Source organism: Sminthopsis crassicaudata, chromosome 1 (assembly GCF_048593235.1).
Source record: "Sminthopsis crassicaudata isolate SCR6 chromosome 1, ASM4859323v1, whole genome shotgun sequence".
NCBI classification, from domain to species: Eukaryota; Metazoa; Chordata; class Mammalia; order Dasyuromorphia; family Dasyuridae; genus Sminthopsis; species Sminthopsis crassicaudata.
In genome coordinates, this window is record NC_133617.1 from 8,260,066 (window position 1) to 8,281,283 (window position 21,218).

Consider the following 21,218-nt stretch of genomic DNA (forward strand, 5'->3'; position numbering starts at 1 on the left):
CACAACTTTTGAAAGGATAGCAACTGAAACCCTACTGAATGATCATTTATAGGATATAAATACTAGTCTAAGCTGTTGGGATTTGGGTCAAGTCACTCAGCCATTCTGAGCTGATGTCTGTTGTGATATATTGTATTGTCCAGTGGCTGCTGGAGATTCAACTCAGTCCAGCAGAATGGATCCCTTCATGTGGGAGATTGATGGTGATCATACAAGGAGACTGAGAGGCAGTTGCTTTGTCTGACCTCTTCCCTCTTTCCTCTTGCCTCCAATTTATTTCATTCCCCATCTACAAGGAACATCTGCATCAGCAATGGCTGCCTTGCAACTCCTTCAGATGTTAGGATTCACAGCTGTGGAGGCTCTCCAAAAACTGACCTGCCCCTTCACCTAGGCATGGCCCTTAGCAGATATCCTGAGTTGTGCACCCATGAGAATGAAGGCACTTTTTGTGATGTCACAAGTTTATTGGGAGGTTCTAATGTAACTGTGCATGAAGCTCCAGAGATATAAAATTATATTTTTGATGTAAATTAATTGGATTTAAAATGATTGCTTCTGTCTATTTAGGATTTTTCTCTTTGCCTATGAAGAGAAAAAATAAGTATTGCTTCTTCTCATGGATGGACAGGGATATAAATGTGTGTGTGTGTGTGTGTGTGTGTGTGTGTGTGTGCCCCTGCATTATGGCTATTTTTGTTTTATTGTTTGTTTTCTTTTCTTTCTTTCTTTCTTTCTTTTTTTTTTTGAAGGAGAGATCAGACTTGGAATGAAGGAAACTACAGCAGAGCAAAGCCATTCTGTGGTGGAAACTCACAAGCAAAGATTCCTGGATGATGATTCCTGTGACTTTACTTGGAGAGAAAACTGTGCATCATACAATAGAATTAACATTAGAGAGAGAGATTATGAATGTAATCAATGTGGAAAAGCTTTTAGAGAAAAGAAAGCTCTTAGGAGACATCAGAGAATCCACAGAGGAAAGCAAACTTATGAATGTAATCAGTGTGGAAAGGCTTTTAGATATGAGAAATGTTTTACAGTACATCAGAGAATCCACACTGGAGAGAAACGTTATGAATGTAACCAGTGTAGAAAAGCTTTTAGAAAGAAGGAATCTCTTATTGGACATCAGAGAACCCACACTGGAGAGAAACCTTATGAATGTTACCAGTGTGGAAAGGCTTTTAGACAAAAGGGAGCTCTTACTGTACATCAGAGAATCCACACTGGAGAGAAACCTTATGAATGTACACAGTGTGGAAAGGCTTTTAAGTATAAAACTAGTCTTAGTACACATCAGAGTATCCACACAGGAAAGAAACCTTATGAATGTAAGCAGTGTGGAAAGGCTTTTAGACTAAATGGAGCTCTTATTGGACATAAGAGAATCCACACTGGAGAGAAACCTTATGAATGTAAGCAGTGTGGAAAGGCTTTTAGAGAAAAGGGAGCTCTTAATAAACATCATAGAACCCACACTGGAGAGAAACCTTATGAATGTAACCAGTGTGGAAAAGCTTTTAGAAAGAAGGAATCTCTCATTACCCATCAGAGAACCCATACTGGAGAGAAACCTTATGAATGTAACCAGTGTGGAAAGGCTTTTAAAGAAAAGGGAGCTCTTAAAGGACATCAGAGAATCCACTCTGGAGAGAAACCTTATGAATGTAACCAGTGTGGAAAGAATTTTAGAAAGAAGGGATCTCTTATTGGACATCAGAGAACCCACACTGGAAAGAAACCTTATGAATGTAACCAGTGTGGAAAGGTCTTTAGAGAAAAGGGAACTCTTAATAAACATCATAGAACCCACACTGGAGAGAAACCTTATGAATGTAACCAGTGTGGAAAAGCTTTTAGAAAAAAGGGAGTTCTTATTGAACATCAGAGAATGCACATTGCAGAGAAACTATGAATGTAACCAATAAAAGAAATTTTTTTTTAAACAAAGTTTTTTTTGTGGCTGCCCATCAGAGAATGGCTGAATAAGTTATGGTATATGAACATTATGGAATATTATTGTTTCATAAGAAATGATCAGCAGGATGATTTCAGAGAGCATCAGAATTGATGCTATAAATCACTAATGATCAGAGTAATACAAATTAAGGCAACTCTGAGTCCCTACACACCTTTCAGATTGGCTAAGATGATAGGAAAAGATAGTGACCAATACTGGAGGGGATATGGGAAAACTGGAACACTAATACATTGTTGATGGAGTTGTTAAGTGATTCAGTCATTCTGGAGAGCATTTTGGAACTATTCTTAAAAAGTTATCAAACTTTCTCCAATTGATAAATGGTCAAAGGATATGAACAGACAATTCTCAGATGATGAAATTGAAACTATATCCACTCATGAAAAAGTGTTCCAAATCACTACTGATCAGAGAAATGCAAATTAAGACAACTCTGAGATACCACTACACACCTGTCAGATTGGCTAAGATGACAGGAACAAATAATGATGAATGTTGGAGGGGATGTGGGAAAACTGGGACACTGATACATTGTTGGTGGAGTTGTGAAAGAATCCAGCCATTCTGGAGAGCAATTTGGAACTATGCCCAAAAAGTTATCAAACTGTGCATACCCTTTGACCCAGCATTGCTGTTATTGGGGCTTATATCCCAAAGAAATACTGAGGAGGAGAAAGGGACCTATGTGTGCCAAAACGTTTGTGGCAGCTCTTTTTGTGGTAACTAGAAACTGGAAGATGAATGGATGTCCATCAATTGGAGAATGGTTGGGTAAATTATGGTATATGAAGGTTATGAAATATTATTGTTCTGTAAGAAATGACCAGCAGGAGGAATACAGAGAGGATTGGAGAGACTTACATCAACTGATGCTGAGTGAAATGAATAGAACCAGAAGATCTCTGTACACTTCAATGTTTTATGAAGATGTACTCTGATGGAAGTGGATATCTTCAACATAAAGAAGATCCAACTCACTTCCAGCTGATCAATGATGGACAGAAATAACTACACCCAGAGAAGGAACACTGGGAAGTGAATGTAAATTGTTAGCACTACTGTCTATCTACCCAGGTTACTTATACCTTCGGAATCTAATATTTAATTTGCAACAAGAAAATGGTATTTACACACATATATTGTATCTGGGTTATATTGTAACATATGTAAAATATATGGGATTGCCTATCATCGAGGGGAGGGTGTGGAGGGAGGGGGGGATAATTTGGAAAAATGAATACAAGGGATAATATTATAAAAAAAAATTACTCATGCATATATACCGTGGAAAAAAATTCTAAATAAAATTAAAAAAAAGTTATCAAACTGTGCATACCCTTTGACTCAGCAAACTGGGCTTATATCCTAAAGATGATTAAAAAAATTTTTTTTATTAATAATTTTTATTTACCAGATATATGCATGGGTAATTTTACAACATTGATAATTGCCAAACTCTCTGTACAATTTTTCCCCTCCTTCCCCCTCCCCCAGATGGCAGGTTGACCAATACATGTTCAATATGTTAAAGTATAAATTAAATACAATATATGTATTCATGTCCAAACAGTTGTTTTGCTGTACAAAAAGAATCAACTTTGAAATAGTGTACAATTAGCCTGTGAAGGAAATCAAAAGTGCAGGCGGACAAAATTAGAGGGACTGGGAATTCTATGTAGTGGTTCATAGTCATGTCCCAGAGTTCTTTTGCTGGGTGTAGCTGGTTTAGTTCATTTTGCTCTATTGGAACTGATTTGGTTCATTTCATTGTTGAAAATGGCCACATCCATCAGAATTGATCATCATATAGTACTGTTGAAGTATACAACGATCTCCTGGTCCTACTCATTTCACTCAGCATCAGTTCATGTAAGTTTCTCCAGGCCTTTCTGAAATCATCCTGTTGGTCATTTCTTACAGAACAATACTATTCCATAGTACTCATATAATATAATTTATTCAGCCATTCTCCAATTGATGGGCATCCACATAGTTTCCAGTTTCTGGCCACTACAAAGAGGGCTGCCACAAACACTCTTGCACACACAGGTCCCTTTCCCTTCTTCAAGATCTCTTTGGGATAGAAGCCCAGTAGTAACACTGCTGGTTCAAAGGGTATGCCCAGTTTGATAATTTGAGCATAGTTCCAAATTGTTCTCCAGGATGTCTGGATGTATTCACAATTCCACCAACCATGTATCAGTGTCCCTCTCAAAAGTGTTTTGCTACCTAATATGCCCTCTCTTTTATCACACTCCCCTTCTCATATCTTTGTCTCTTCCTGCTTGCTGATAGAATTGTGTAGCCATATTGATGTAAGATATTTCCTTTTGAGTCAATTTTGACTAGTCTCCTTCTCCCCTCTCCTCTTTCTCTACATTGGAGCAGCTTTTTCTTGTATCTTTATGGCAGATAATCTACTCCTTTCCACCTCTCCCTTTCCCTTTCTCCCACTTCTTTCCTCAATCACCCCTGGATTTTAGATTTTATCCTCTCATATTCAATCCACACATTGCCATCTCCCTCCCCCCTCTCATATATATATATATATATATATATATATATATATATACATATATATATACACACATATATACATATATATATATATATATATATATATATAATTTTAACTGCCATAATAATGAGCACGTTATTTATAAGTTACAAGTAACATCTTGTAGGAATGCAAACAGATAACCCTTATTAAGTCCCTCATGATTTCTGTTTTCTTCCTTCTCCATCTCCTCCTCCTCCTCCTTCTTTTTCCTTCTCTTTCTCCTTATTTTTCTTGCAATTCTTCTTGCCATTCTTCTTCTCTTCTTTCTCCTTCTCCTTCTTCTTGTAATTCTTTTTCTTTTTTCTTCTTCTTGAAGTTCTTCTTCCCTTCTCTTATGTCTCCTTCTATTCTTTCTACTTCTATTTCTCCTTCTATTCTTTCTCCTTCTCCTCCTCCTCCTCCTGCATCTCCTTCTCTTTCTACTCGTTTCTCTTTCTCCTCCTTCCTCCAATTCTTCTTGCAGTTCTTCTTCTCCTTTTTCTTCTCTTGTTCCTCCTCCTTCTCCTCCACTTCCTCTTCCTTCTCCTCCTTCTTCCTCTTCCTCTTCTTCTTCTCCTTCTTTCTCCTCCTCCTCCTTTTCCTTGTTCCTTCTCTTTCTTCTTCTTCTCCTCTTTCTCTTCCTCCTCCTCCTATTCCTTGTTCCTTTTCTCTTCCTCCTCCTTTCTCTTACTTTTCTGCTTCTTATTCCACTTCTTCTTTCTGTTCCTCTCTTCCTTCTTCTCCTCTTTTTCTACTTCCTCCTCCTCTTTTTCCTCCTCTTTTTTTATCCATCTCCTCTTTATTCTTCATCTCCTTCTTTGCTCCTCATCCTCTTCCTTTTCCTCTGCCTCTTTCTTCTCCTCTTTTGAGCCAATTTTGATGAGACTAAAGTTCCCTACTCCTATTCCCCTCTCCTCTTTCCCTACATTGTAGAGGCTTTTTCTTGTCTCTTTTGTGGCAGATAATTTACTCCATTCCACCTCTCCCTTTCCCTTTCTCCCAGTCCTTTCCTCAACCACTTCTCAATTGTATTTTATATTTTAGATTTCATCCTCTCATAATCAATTCACACTGTGTCATCTGTCTCTCTCTCTCTCTCTCTCTTTCTCTCTTTCTCTTTCTCTCTCTCTCTCTCTTTCTCTCTCTCTCTCTCTTTCTCTCTCTCTGTCTCTTTCTCTCTCTGTCTCTCTCTCTCTCTGTGTGTATTACTTTTTACTGCCATAATAATGAGCATGTTATTGTAAGTTACATGTATCCTCTTGTAAGAATAGAAACAGATAAAATTCTCCTCCTTCTACATCTCTTCTCCTCCTCCCTTTTCTTTGTCTTTCTCCTTCTCCTTTTTCTTGCAATTCTTTTTCCTGTTATTCCTCTCCTTCTCTTCTTTCACCTTCTCCTCTCCTTCCTCGTGCTCTTCCTTCTCCTTCTTCCAATTCTTTTTCTTTTACTTCTTCCTGACATTCTTCTTCTCTTTCTCCTATTTCTCCTTCTCATTCTGCATCCACTCCTTCTACTTTTTTTCTCCTTCTCCTTTTTCTTCTTAATGCAATTCTTCTTTTTTTCTTCTCTTCTTCAATCTCCTCCTTCTCCTTCTCCTTCTTCTTCTCCTCTTCCTCCTTCTCCTTCTTCCTTCTTCTCCTCTTCCTTCTCCTTCTATTCCTTCTTTTCCTCCTCCTCGTCTACTTCTTCCTCCTCCTCCTTCCTCTTCATCTCCTGCTTCTTATTCTCCCTTTCTTCCTTCTTCTTCCTCTTCCTCTCCTTCTTCTCCCCCTCTTCCTCCATTTCCTCCTCCTCCTCCTTGTTTTCCTCTTTATCCTTCTTCTCCTTTTCCTCTCCCTCTACACTTTATTCTTTGTCTTCTTCTTTCGCTCTTCCTGCTCTTCCCCTTTTACTTCTTCTTCTTGCACTTTTTCTTCCTTCTCATTCTCTTATTTCCTTTCCCCCTCTATGTCCTCCTCCTCCTTCCTTTTCCTTCTTTTTTCTTGCAAAACTTTATTTTGTCTTTTATTTGTGATTTGAAATTTTTTTCCCCTTGATGATGAATTCTTTGCTGTTCTTTGGAGAACCCTTTGCTCATATTTTTGGCTAATTATTTAGTGGGCATGGTCATCAATCCTATATTTATATGTAGATAAATCTATAAACCTATATGTGAGTGAATATTGATAACCATACATATAAGTGACAAAACATATATGAGTATATATGTCATATCTTTGGTACGAAGCCTTTATCATAGAAATTGACTCATTGTTTTCTCTCATTCAAGCACTTCTCTTCTTACGCTACCTGCATTAATGTTGTCTGTGCTGAAATATTCCAATTCAACTAAAACAATCAGAGTTACCAGTTTTATCTTGATGGGCTCATTTCAATACTTCTGATTGGAAGAGCAAAAATCTCTTCCAAGAGCCTGCCTCTTTAGAGGGCTCCAAATTCCTTTCCTCTCTTCATTTGCCAGTAACTGCTCTGCTTGGTTTCCTCTTCCTACCATCATGATGTCCATTAGGTGTAGAGGGGTGAAACTGTGAAAAGGTGTACTTGAATCAGACAGCAGAGCACTTAAGGCTAATTACCCATTTGATGTGAGATAATAGTGCTATAGACATATATTTGGATGAGATGGTGATGTGATGCTTTTCCTCACCATAGGTGCTTGCTGGATGTGTGGTGGTGACATAATGGTAGACAAGGATTGGAGGGCTGAGGGAGAGAGGTCAGAGTCACTCTGCCTCAGGAGGATGATGGCAAGATAATTGTAGGCAAGGATTAGAGGGACAAGCCAGAGGCTCACTTTGCTGCCTGACTAGGAGGAAGGAAGTTGGTGACTTTGAAATCGAGAATCCAGGATCCTCATGGCAGTTTGTCTTTTTGCTTCACTTCCCCCCCACTAAAGACCAAGGACTTTAACTGATTGTGACTTTGGCTGATCCTGAGGCCTTCGGGGAGCTAGGCCAGACTTTACACAAGGTATATTAAACACTTAAAGAAATTGAATAAGAAAACCATTTTAAATTAAATACTATAAAATTATATATGCTTTGAAGATACAACAAGGTAATATAAATAGATTCCATATAAGTTAACTGACAAAAGAACTCTTTATCTAATGAAACTACAGGGGCATAACTCATGAAACTAAGTCAAATAATAACAACATTCATTTATAAGAACAAAACTCCCAGAATCTCGAGGGAAATTCTACAGTTATACAATATATAATTCTGAGACAAAAAGAGAATATCTAAATTACATATGTAAAATTTATTCTTTTTGTAAGTTATGTTCAATTTGTTTGAATCTTTAGTTTTGTTATCATATAATTTTGAATGGATAGTTCCTTCGTTATTTCAGAAGAAAATATTGAAAGGAGAAAACTATGAAATAATAATGACTAACATTCATATAAACCCCAAAGGTTTACAAAACACTTGTTGTAAATTAATTTGTTACATCCTTCCAGAAATCTAGTGATACTCCATCCCTGTTAATTTTTGCAGGTAAGGAAAGGATGGTTGAAAGAATGACTTGCCTAGAGTCACCCAGCTAAGAAATTGGAGCAAGATTAGAACTAGAAGTAGAAATCGATTTTTTTTTTCTCTTTAAAAAGTCTTATATTCTAAAGGTCTATTCATTTAAGTCTTTACAAAGAAGACCTTTGATATTATTTATCATTTTAGGGAAGGAAGGAAACAAGTATTGATTTAGGACCTACTGCCTACAAGGTATTGTGCTAAGTGCTTTACACTTTCCCATTTGACCCTCTCAAGACAAGTAGGAAGATGGTGTAATTATGAACCTTATTTAACAGATAGAGAAAGGGAAGCAGACTGTTTAGGTGACTTGCCTAGGGGCACACATAGCCAGTGTTCCTGGCTATATTTGGATTCAGATTTTCCTGACTCAGGACCTAGCAATCATCTACTAACCCACAAAGCTGCCCATGTTTTTGTATTTTCTAATTTATCCACATTGATAGATTATTTTTTCTCCTGTCTCACTTGGGGTTTATTTCTTGATTTTCATGTTTATTTTTGATTATATAACCAGTTCATTAATTCTTTATTTTTTTGCTTTCTCCAAAGATGTGTATTTTTAGAGAGAGATTTTTTCCCCTTCTAATACACGTTGTAACTGAATCCTAGACATTTTGATATGTTACTTTGTTGTTTTCCTTTGCTTTCCTAGCCATTAATTCTTTATGTGATTTATTCTTTAACCCACTAATTATTCAGTCTACCATTAAGTTTCCAAGCCTCTTTTTTTTTCCATCTTGCCTGCACTACGAGCTATTTTAATTATTTTATAAAGTATAAATATTGCTGGTATTATTTTCTATTTTCATGTAATTTTACATTTCTCTCTTTCACAAGAGTTGGGCAAGTTTTTCAAAGATATACATTTTGTACATTTCTATCTGCCCTCGTGTATGTGTGTTTTGGCCAAGAATGCTTTTAATATAATGTAATAAAAATTAATTTTTCTTTTATTATCTTCTACATCCTTTATTTATTAATGATTTTCCTCTCACCCATATTTGAGGAAAATAATGGACATGATTCTCCTAAATTTCTTTCTTTTTTTCCTCTCTGCCTCCCTCCCTCTCTCCTCCATCCCTCCCTCTCTCCTTCCTTCCTTCCTTCCTTCTGCCTTCCTTCCTTCCTTCCTTCCTTCCTTCCTTCCTTCCTTCCTTCCTTCCTTCCTTCCTTCCTTCCTTCCTTCCTTCCTTCCTTCCTTCCTTCCTTCCTTCCTTCCTTCCTTCCTTCCTTCCTTCCTTCCTTCCTTCTTTCCTTTCTTTTTTTTTTTCTTTCAATGGTATGCACTTATATATTCAACTTCCATACAAATTGGGATTGGTACATAGTATAATATGTTGATCAGAATCTAATTTTTAGCAAACATTTTCTTCCATTTTCAGCAATTTTTTATTATATAATGTGTTTTTTCTAATTATTTAATATGATATTCTCAGTTTTCTCAAATATTCGATTAATGATTTTAAGTATTTCAGTTTTTATTGCTCTGCTTTTATTTTTTTTTTTTAATTTAAGCCATTACTGGCACTCATTTTCCTTAATAGGAGTTCTCCATGAGGCAGAAACCACAGTATCAGGAAGGCACATGTATTTAGGTAGGGAGGGAATTGAGACAATGTAGCAAAGAGTTTAGAATTTTGTGCTTTCTAATTTGAGGTCTGGAAAGGCTATTATTCTTTTATTCAAAATATGGGGTTTAATCTGCATCCAGAGAGAAAGAACTGAATGTGGAACAAAGGTTAGTATTTTCACCTTTGTTTGCTTTTCTTCCTCATTGTTTTTCTATATTGTCTGATTTTTCTTGTACAACATGACAAATATGAAAATATGTTTAAAAGAATTATTCATAATTAATTTTTGTAAGATTGCTTGGTGTTTGGGGAAGGAGTATAAGGGAAGGAAAGAGAAAACAAATCCAGAAAACAAAATCTTACAAAAATGAACATCGAAAACTATCTTTACATGTATTTAGAAAATAAAGTACTATTGAAAATAAAATAGGGGGCAGAGAAAAGGCAAAAAATGAAACAGAACTTTGGTTTCAGTCCATTGAAACACTGAATAGACAAAATTAATGGAGTGAAGGTGAAAAGTGAAGGTCTTGATTGGGAAAAATGATATCAATAATATTTGAGAGTGGTGTAGCATCCAAAGTGTATGAGTCATTATCAGGTAGGGTACTCAATAATGTTACCCAATGGATCAATTCTCAAAGGATAAATGGTTCTCTGAAGAAGACAATAATAAGACAACAAGCTCTTATCACATACTTGTTTTGTGACTGTCACTGTGCTAAGCAGGAAATATACAGATACAAGCAGAAAGAAAGTAAACTCTAGTGGGGGAGATGTTACCCAAAAAGCAGAGGGTGAAGGGCCCATGTTGGGCTGATAATAAAGTACAAAATATCGGAACCAGCCATGAAGAGAAGGAAGGGTGAATGGCCTGAACCTTGCAACAAATTAGAAAAACCTGACAAACCTTGCCACAAATTAGAAAACCCTAACCCTGGGGGAAGGAAGTCCCAGGCTAAGAAGGTCCCAGGGAACAATGGACAGTCCAAGACCAAAAAGGCTTCAAGTGCTGAGTGAATATCCAGAGTGAGAAAGCTGCGTGGCAAAGTCTGAAAAGCCAGGAGTGGAGCTAGGAGGGGAATGAAATGTACATTTAGGGACCAAAATCTGAAATCTGTGTGATTAAAATGATCCATTTTGATCCTAGAAAAGGACTTGAGAAAACCCACCATTTTCCCTTCTCCATAGAATTCAGGGCCTATGAGTGGTAAATGTTGTATAGAACATCGGGCATGTTTGAATGGGTTGGCTGAATTGACTCCTTAAAAACAAAAAACAAAACAAAACAAAAATCCTTGTGATTATGACTTTCTGGAAAGAAGAAGGCAAGACACGTTCCAGAGGGAATGTGAGGGGAAAATCTATCCCATGCAGGGCCAAGAAGCAATGACCAAATCTCAGCACATTTCTTGGGTCTGGCCCTTTCCTCCACACCTCCAGCTGTGTCTGAGTTCAGGGCTTATACTATCCCGCCACTTTTATAGCAAGAGACTCCTCCCTCCTCATAAGACCAGTTTGTCTTCCAGGTGGGTCAAGGAGAGCTTCCTCAGACATGGATCTGACTGTGTTGCTTCCCACTCACCCAAGGCTCATGTCTCCTTATTGACTCTAGAATCAAATGTAAATATCATCGTCATCATCATCATGATTATTATAGCTTTGTAAACCCTCTGCAACTCAAACTACACAGAGACTTTTGGGACACCTCGTACCTCTATGATACACACACATATATACACACATGTACTTACACACATATACATGCATGTGGACACAGGTTTATTCACATACACATGCATATGCATAATATGCGCATATACACAGAAATCCATGTAGACAAACATGCACAAAATGTATCCACACACATGTACATTGTATATTTCTACACAAACCTACATGTATGCATGCAAATACACACAATAATGTATGCACACAATAGACACACTGTTAGGTTCTTACTAAGTGCTAAGGTGGTACTTAACAATTCTCTAGTCCACACCTTTGGTCCCAGCCTTTAAGGGGAGTTCACCCCTTTGAATTTCGGAGGAGGAGTTTACATATGAAAAGTAGTTTACACAACCTTTAAAAGGAGCAAGTTCATTGGTTGAAGTAATTTTCCCACAAGCCCTTGAGTGCTTACACGCCCATTCTCTGGGAGGATAAAAGAAGACAACATTGAGCAAGAAGTTAGTCTACTCTAGGACAGAGTTGGGTCTGCTCTCTGGAGGAAGAAGAGTCTAGTCTGGGATTGAATTGAGACAGCAGTTCTCCTCCCAGAGAGCCATCGGCAGTTTCTGGAGACAACAGAACATTACAAATATGGAAGGGCAGGGGAGGAGGACGATGAGGATATCAATTCCAAATCCTTTTTTTTAGGAAAATGTTCACTTTACACGTCTCTTCATTTCTTATCTGGTGCTCCTTTTTTGGGACTAGCTGACTGAGTTGTCCACCATGATTCTGGGTACCTCCTTCCCACCCTGACCTCTTTTTACCCTTCTTTGTTTCTTTCTTTCTTTTGTTAACTGCCAAGATAAAGGAATAGAAATCCTAGAATTTTCCATGACAACTCACCCCAAAGAAAGCAAAAGAGAGAATAGGGAATGCAGATACTCAAAAAGGGAAGGGCAGCCTAGAAGTGAAGTTAAAAAAAAAATAAGCAAATTCAAAGAATATCTGCCTCTTGCCAAAGGAAATTGTGCATAATTCCAAGACAGCAAACACACAGACAGCCTATGGATCACAGAAGAATCTGGGGGGGGGGGCGCAATAGACATAATTATGAAGGAAAAAATTCAAAGAGAAAGAGAACTGGCCAGAAGTTCTGAACAGAGAAAATAAAATTCCAATGGAAAGAATTCACCTGCAGAGAAACAAAATAAAACATGGTCACAAACTCCAAGGCTGGTAGTAGGTACATTGAACAATTCAGTTCAGAAGCACAAAATTCTACAAGCCTTCACATACAATGGACCTGATTGACTGGAATAAGGCAAGACTAATGCAAACCAAGTAGATACCGGGAAGGGATGGAGTGTTAGAGCTGAGGATGTACTCCAGGGTGACTTATCCTGCAGATGGGAACAATAATATGGGGACATAAAGCTAATAGTAAATAGTAAAATAGTAAATATTTCTAGAAATACCACTAGAAAGGGGTTATTTGTTTCTTAAATGCCTCACACAACAGAAATGTAGGAAGAGTGAATAAACATAGACAACAATATCAAGAGAGAAACAACAGAAAGACTATGAAAAGAAATTTTTTTTCTAAAAGTACAAAAACGAACAGGGAAGAATGAGGAAATCTGCTGGAGGTAACAGTGAAGAGAATGATAGGGAGTTTTCTGAACAGAACCTTGTGTCATCTAGCCTTCAGAAGGCTGCTGCTTTTGTGGAACTAGATTACAACTTGAGAAGATAAATGAAAAAGGCAGAAGCAGGGATTTGGAAGAAGAGAGTGATAAACCAAGATGATATCAAAGGCCTGAAATTTTCAATTCCATTCTATAGACTTCTATAAAAGACCCACCATGTGTTGGGCATTCTGATACAAACTGGTTCATATACACAATTACACACACACACACACACACACACACACACACACACTACAATCTCTGCCCTCAAGGAGCTTACAGTCTAATGAGGAGACAATAGGTAAATAGCCAACTTTGTACGGATGAAATAGGAAATAATTAGAAGAGGGAAAGCACAAGAAGAGGAATTAAAGAAGGCTTTCCTTAGATGGCTTTTAGTTTTTAAACATAACTTAAAGGTATCCAGGCAGGTCAGTAGGGATGCAGGACTAAAAGTCGGCAGAGAAATTAGGGCAGGAGAGGGAAGAAGAATTTGCAAATTATTAGCCCAGAGATGGTGATTAAATGCATGGCAGCTGATGAGATCCATTATATAGAGGGAGAAAAGAGGAAGAGCCAGGAGGAGGGACACCTGTGATTAGAGGATGTGATCTGGTGGAAGAGCCAGTTCAGAAGACAGGTAAGGGGTCAGAAAGTGTGGAGGAGAGCCTGGAGAGGATCTTGTCCTAAAACCGTAGAGAAGAGAATCTCAGAAAGGAGAGAGGGGTGATCTGTGTCAAAGGCTGGGGAAAGGTTGAGAAAGATGAGCATTGAGGAGAGCTCCCTGGTCTCAGAAAAAGAGGATCATGTAGGGGACAAGACTGAGAAGGTGGAGCAAAGGAGACCTGACCTGGGACGGGAGAGTTGCTCCATTGGCAAAGATTCTTGTGGGTAGGAGGAGATGGAGATCTCACACTGAGGCTAGAAGAGGCCAGTTGTCTCTTTCTCTCTGACTCTGTTTTTCTTTCTCTTTCACTGGCTCCATGTCTTTGTGTCTGTCTGTCTCATTTTCTCCCTTTCCCCCCCCCCCCTCTCCCCTCCCTCTCTCTCTCTCTCTCTCATCTCTCTCTCTCTCTCTCTCTCTCTCTCTCTCTCTCTCTCTCTCTCTCTCTCTCTCTCTCTCTCCCCCCGCCTCTCTCTCTCTCTCTCTCTCTCTCTCTCTCTCTCTCTCTCTCCCCCCGCCTCTCTCTCTCTCTCTCTCTCTCTCTCTCTCTCTCTCTCTCTCTCTCTCTCTCTCTCTCTCTCTCTCTCTCTCTCTCTCTCTCTCTCTCCCCCCTCTCTCTCTCTCTCGTTCTTTCTGACTTTCTCACTGTCTCTGCCTCTTTCTCTCTGACTTCTCTTTCTCTTTCATTGTTTCTGTCTCTCACTCTCTTGTTTTATCTTTATCACTGTCACGTTTTGTCTCTTCCTCTCTCCCTGTCATGTTCTCTCTTTTCTATCTCTAGCTGTGTCTCTGTCTCACTTGCTGTGTCTCTGAATCACTTTTTAAAAAATTTTCTCTTACTGTCTGTCTTTTTTGTTTTAGTTCTCTTTCTGGCTCTTTCTCTCTTTCTTTCTCTGTTTATGACTATTTTTTTTCTGTCTTTCTCACTCTCTCATTCTCTGGCACTTCTTCCCCTGGCACTTCTCTCTGCCTCACTCTGGCTTGCACTCTCTGGATCTTTTGTGTCTTTTTCTGTCTCTCTGATTCTTTCTTTTACTCTTTTTCATCCCTCTTTCACTCTCTGGCTTTCTTTGGGTTCCTATTAATCTCTTTTTCCTTCTTTTTCTCACTCACTCACTCTGTCTTCCCCTCACTCTGTCCTGTCTGTCTGTCTGTCTCTCTTCCCCCAACCCCTGACACTTTCTTTTTCACTTTTTCCTCTCTAGCTTGTTTCTGGCTTGCTCTCTCTGTGTCAGTTTCTCTCTTAATGCCTACTTTTCTCTTTCTCTTTCTCACTCTCACTCTCTGGCTTTCCTCCCCCCCCCTCCTCTCTTTCTGAGTGTGTGTGTGCGTGTGTGTGTGTGTGTGCATTTTCTGCCTTTCTTACTCTTTTTATTTCTCTTTCTCTCTATCTTTTCAATATTTGTCCCCCCTTTCTCTTCTCATTCTTTATTCCTGTTTCTTTTTTTCTTATGCATTGCCTCTTCCCTATTATTTGGCTTTCTCTTTCTCCCTCTGGCATTTAGTTTCTATTCTTTCTTGCTCTGGCTTGCTTTCTCTGTTTCTAGTTCTTTTTCTCTCTGTCTCTCATTCTTTCTCTGTCTTTCATTCTTTCTCTCTGTGTCTTTTGTTCTTTCTCTGTCTTTCATTCTTTCTCTATCTGTCTTTTGTTCTTTCTCTCTCTGTCTCTTGTTCTTTCTCTCTCTGTCTCTTGTTCTTTCTGTCTCTGTCTTTCATTCTTTCTCTCTGTCTCTCATTCTCTCTGTCTGTTTCTTGTTCTTTCTCTCTTTGTGTACCTGTTTCTCTCAAACTCATTTTTTTCTCTATCACTCTTTGGCTTCCCTTCTCTCTTTTTTACTCTCTCTTCCCCTGGCTTTCTCTCTCTTCCTCTGACATTTTCTTTCCTCTCCCATTCTGTTCCACTATGGCTCTGTCTTTGTCTCTGTTTCATTCTCTCTGAATCACCCTTTTTCTTTCTCTCTCCCCCCCCCTTTATCTGTCTGTCTTTTTGTCTTTGTAATCTCTTTCTATCTCTCTTGCTTTTTTCTCACTGTCCCTTTGTTTCTCTCTCCTTTTCTCTGTTTTTGTAGCTTTCTCTGTGGCTTTCTCTCTTTCTTTCTTTTTCAATTTCTATCTCACTCTCTGGCTCTTTCTCTTTCCCTCTGGCCTTTTCTGTCTCTCTCTCTCATTGTCTCATTCTGGCTTATTCTCTCTGGCTATAACTCCATCTTTCTCTCTATATTTCACTCTATGTCAAGCCCTATTTTTCTTTCTCTCTCACTTTTTCTTTTCCCTCTCTAGAGCTATCTGTCATTCTGTCTCTGTATTTCTCTAGCATTCTGTTTCTCTTTTTCTTTCTCATTCTTTGTGACTTTCTCTCTCTGTCCCTTTTTGACTCCTCTCACTTTGGCTGTGTGTGTCCGTGTGTGTCCGTGTGTGTGTGTGTGTGTGTGTGTGTGTGTGTGTGTGTGTGTGTGTGAGAGAGAGAGAGAGAGAGAGAGAGAGAGAGAGAGAGAGAGAGAGAGAGAGAGAGAGAAAGTACCAGAGAAATATAGACAAATAAGCATAGAGGGAGGGAAAGAAGAGAGTGAGAGAGAAATCATCAGTGAAACTAAGAGAGAGAAAGGAACAGGGACCTTGTGAGAAATACCAGACAGAAAAAGAGACAGTGTTGGGTAATTTGTATTTAAAAAAAAGATATATTTTGGTGCCTGTGCAAAACTTGGTTTTGATAATTATTTATTTAAAAGCAAAGGATACTTTTGGTACCTTTGGTACAACTTGATATTGGGCATTTTTTTTAAATAAGCAAAGGATACATTTGGGTGCATGTAACACAACTTGATTTTGGGTATTTTTGTTTGAAAGTAAAGGATACTTTCTGGTGCTTCTGGCACAACTTGGTTTTTGCTCATTTTTTTTAAAAGCAAAAGATACATTTGAGTGCCTGTGGCACAACTTTGTTTTGCATAATTTGGTTTAAAACAAATGATACATTTGGGTGCCTATGTCACAACTTGATTTGGGTTACTTTTGTTTAAAAGCAAGGGATACATTTGGTTGTCTGGGGCACAACTTGGTATTGGGTAATTTTGTTTAAAAGCCAAGGATACATTTCGGTACTTGTGTACGATTTGGTTTTGGGTAATTTTTGTTCGAATGGAAAGGCTACATTATGGTATTTGTGGCACAAATTGGTTTTGGGTAATTTTGTTTAAAAGCAATGAATACATTTGCTGAACTGTGGCAAAAGTTGGTTTTAGATAAGTTTTGTTTTAAAGCTAAGAATACATTCTGGTGCCTGTGGCACAACTTTGTAATGGGTAAACTTGTTTAATTGCAAAGGATAAATTTGGGTATCTGTAGCACAACTTGGTGTTGGGTAATTTTGTTTAAAAGCAAGGGATCTATTTGGTTGCCTAGGGCAAAACTTGGTTTTGGTTAATTTGGTTTAAAAGCAAAGAATACATTTGGGTGCCTGTGTAAAGCTTAATTTTGGGTAATTTTGTTTAAAAGTAAAGGATACTTTTGGGTACTTCTGACACAACTTGTTTTTGTTGTTGTTGTTGCTTTGTTTTGTTTTGTTTTGTTTTTTGATAATGTTTGTTTAAAAGAAAAAATACATTTGAGTGCCTGTGGAAAACTTGGTTTTGAGTAATTTGGTTTAAAGTCAAAAGATACATTTGGGTGCCTGAGGCAAAACTTTGTTTGGATAATTTTTATTTCATAGCCAGGGAAACATTTGAGTGCCTGTAGCATAATTTGGTTTTGGATAATTTTGTTTAAAAGCAACAGAATCATTTGGGTGCCTATGGCACAACTTGGTTTTGGTTACTATTGTTTAAAAGCGAGGGATATATTTGGGTACCTGTGGTACAATTTGGTATTGGGTAATATTGTTTAAAAGCAATAAATACATTTGGTGGCCTGGGGCAAAACTTGGGTTTAGGTGATTTTTGTCTTAAAGTGAAAGATACATTTTGGTGCCTCCTTCACAATTTTTTAAAGGGTAATTTTGTTTAAAAGCAAAGGATACATTTGGGTGCCTGTGACAGAACTTGGTTTTTGGTAATTTTTTTTTTTTTTTAAAGATACATTTGGGTCCCTGTGGCACAACTTGATTTTGAGTAAAGTTAAAGCTACATATGAGTGCCTATGGCACAACTTGTTTTTGTTTAATGTGGTTTCAAAGCAGGGGATACGTTTGGGTGCTTGTGGCACAACTTGGTTTTGGGTACTTTTGTTTAAAAGCTAAAAATACATTTGGGTGACTATGGTACACTTATTTTTGTTTAATGTGGTTTTAAAGCAGGGGATACATTTGGGTACTTCTGGCACAATTTGGCTTTTGATAATATTTGTTTAAAAGCAAGAGATATATTTGAGTGCCTCTAGCACAAATTGGTTTTGGGATATATGTATAAAACAAAAGATACATTTGGGTGCCTATGGCACAACTTGGTTTTGAGTAATTTTGTTTAAAACCCACAGATACATTTGGGTGCACGAGGCACATCTTGGTTTTGGATTAATTTTGTTTAAAAGCAAAAGATACATTTGGGTGCCTGTATCACAACTTGATTTTGGGTATTTTTTTAAACTAACACATACTTTTGGGTGCCTGTGGCACAACTTGGCTTTGGGTAATGTTGTTTAAAACAATGGGTATATTTGGTGGCCATGGCAAAACTTGGCTTTAGGTAATTTTGATTTTAAAGCTAATGATACATTTTGGGTAATTTTTGTTTTGCTTTAAAAGAAATGTATGTATTTTGGTATGTGTGGTACAACTTGGTATTTGGCAATTCAGATTAAAAGCAAGGGATACCTTTTGGTGTCTGTGGCAAAACTTGGTTTTGGGTAATTTTGTTTAAAAGTGAAGGATACTTGTTGATGCTTCTGGCAAAACATGATTTTTGATAATTTTTGTTTCAAAACAAAAGACACATTTGGGTGCCAGTGTGAGGGGTAAAAAATCCTATTCAAAAATGACTACTCAGAGATCACTCATAGAAAAGCAGAATTATTTATTAGAATCTTGAGAAGCGGACCCCATCCTGGTCTGTGAGCCAAATTCACAGTAGGAGAGAACCACTCCCTTGAAAATGTTCACAACTTTTATACATTTCAGACAAAGAACTTCCAAAATCCCACCCTCCGTAGGTTGTGAGTGGTCATACAAATTTGCACCATCCCCACCCACCAATTTGGTCAGTGGAGTGCAACCTGACAAAGTGATTTACAGCCTCTTCTTCTTTGGACAATGGAATGCGGCCTCGGCCTTCACATGGCTGGGGCCTATAGGTCTGGTTTACGTTAGCTAGCAGTCTCTGATCAATATGTGCTTAATCTGTCAGTTCTTCACCATATCTTACTCCACACACCAGTTTGATTTAAAAGCAAGGGATATATTTGGTTGCCTATGGAACAGCTTTCTTTTTGGTAATTTTGTTTAAAAGCAAAGGATACATTGGGGTACCTGTGCAACAGATACTTTTGGGTGCCTCTGGCACAATATTGTTTTGGTTAATTTGTTTTGAAAGCAAAGGATACATTTGGCTGCTTTTGGCACATTTTAGTATTGGGTAATTTTGTTCAAAAACAATGGATGCACAGGTGTAATGGGGATAAACTGGAACCTTTTCCAGTAAGATCAGGAGTGAAACACGGTTGCCTTCTATCACCATTACTATTCACTATTGTATTCGAAATGCTAGTCTCAGCAATAAGAGCTGAGAAAGAGATTAAAGGAATTAGAGTAGGTAATGAGGAAACCAAACTCCAATCTCTCTTTGCAGATTATCATCTGATGGTATATATACTTATATACTTAGAGAACATAGATTGTATAGGCTAAAACTTTCCTTCAGGAGACATTGCATTGGTGGTGTGAAGACGATTGAGCTTACTTCTTACAAGTAAAAACAAATCAACAGAGGTACAAATCTCCGGACACTAGTAGTCTATTATATAAGCATGAATTTCCTGATAAAGAGGGCCACTGGTTTATCCTATGGAGCTTAAAGCCATTGGGAATGAAAGGCAATCTGCCTCCCCCTCCCTATTTTAAAGCCTAGAACAAAGAACGGTAGTCTGTACAGGGGGGTAAACAATATAAATGGTTAAGGATGTTAGCATCATGGGGTAGGAACATTGCAATTCAAAATCCGAAATGGGAATTGGTAACAATTATTCTTTTCCTCTTGAATATATTGATGCTTTCTCCCTGGACCTTGCAGAAATAAATAATGATAGAAACAAATCTGCTCTAATTGTACAAAAACACCTGGAGACAATATATCTAGAAATGGCATCATCCTGGCTGGCAGAAATTCTATAAGATGTCCTAGAATTGAATTAGGACAGATAATATTATAGAGCACAATCAATTTTCTTGACTTAAAAGGATTTGCAGATGGTGCTGAGATAGCAATTCATTTTCCATTAAAACGTTTTATGAGAGCACTGCACATTGAAACTTGTTTCAGAATTTTCAAAAATGGCTGAAAAGAAAACTGAAATTGTTCATTTAACTGAGAGGAACACTCAGTTGGTTCTAGGATATCCGGGTAGTTTTCCTTGATGATTCCTTAAAGGATGTAGTCTAGGTTCTTTTTGTGGATAATAGTTTTCAGGTAGTTTAATAATTGTTAAATGATCTCCCCTGGATCTATTTTCTTCTGTTAGATTTTTTTTTTTAACTCCTTATCCTTTTGGCCAATTCTACCTTTTAAGGAATTTTGATGCCATTATCTAGAAAGAAGCAATAATCAGTCAGATTTTTATTCTGTAAAAATTGATAATAATAGGTAACTAGGGGCTTAACTTATGCCATTCTACTTTCCCTTCCTCTTAAGATACTAAAGTATAAATTATATTCTGCCCTCAGACACACAACAGCCCTTGTGCAGACAAGTCAAATTGTCAAAGAAGAGGAATGAGAAATTCCTGATAATCCCTCTTTGAATATAGAAGGGATAATCCAGTTGAACCTTGCCTGAGTTGGTCAGACCACACCTGAAATATTGTATTCATTTCCAGGCACCTTCATTCACGAGGCTCAGTTAACAAGCATTTATTAAATGCCTACTATGTGTGAGGCACAAAAATAGACAAAAATAGAGGGATTGGGAATTCTATGTAGTGGTTCATAATCATCTCCCAGAGTTCTTTTGCTGGGTGTAGCTGGTTCAGTTCATTACTTCTCTATTGAAACTGATTTGGTTCATGTCATTGTTGAAGAGGGGCCACGTCCATTAGAATTGATCATTATATAGTATTGTTTTTGTGAAGTATATAATGATCTCCTGGTCCTGCTCATTTCACTCAGCATCAGTTCATGTAATTCTCTCCAGGACTTTCTGAAATCATCCTGTTGGTCATTTCTTACAGAACAAGAATATTCCATAATATTCATATACCACAATTTATTCAGCTATTTTCCAATTGATGGGCATCCACGTAGTTTCCAGTTTCTGGCCACTACAAAAAGGGCTGCCACAAACATTCTTGCACATACAGGTCCCTTTCCCTTCTTTAAGATCTCTTTGGGATAGAAGCCCAGTAGTAACACTGCTGGGTCA

The 21,218-nt window shown here is 37.8% G+C and overlaps 1 protein-coding gene across 3 annotated transcripts in view; it reads left to right on the plus strand.

The window, feature by feature from the left end:
• Positions 1-2,041, plus strand: part of LOC141556851 (uncharacterized) — a 55,198-nt gene extending 53,157 nt beyond the window's left edge. For all 3 annotated transcript variants that reach the window (XM_074291720.1, XM_074291730.1, XM_074291740.1), the window contains one exon: positions 753-2,041. In XM_074291720.1, the coding sequence (XP_074147821.1) occupies positions 753-1,918 (1,166 nt within the window). In that variant the 3' untranslated portion in view covers positions 1,919-2,041. The remainder of the gene's footprint in view (positions 1-752) is intronic.
• The last annotated feature ends 19,177 nt before the right edge of the window (positions 2,042-21,218 follow it).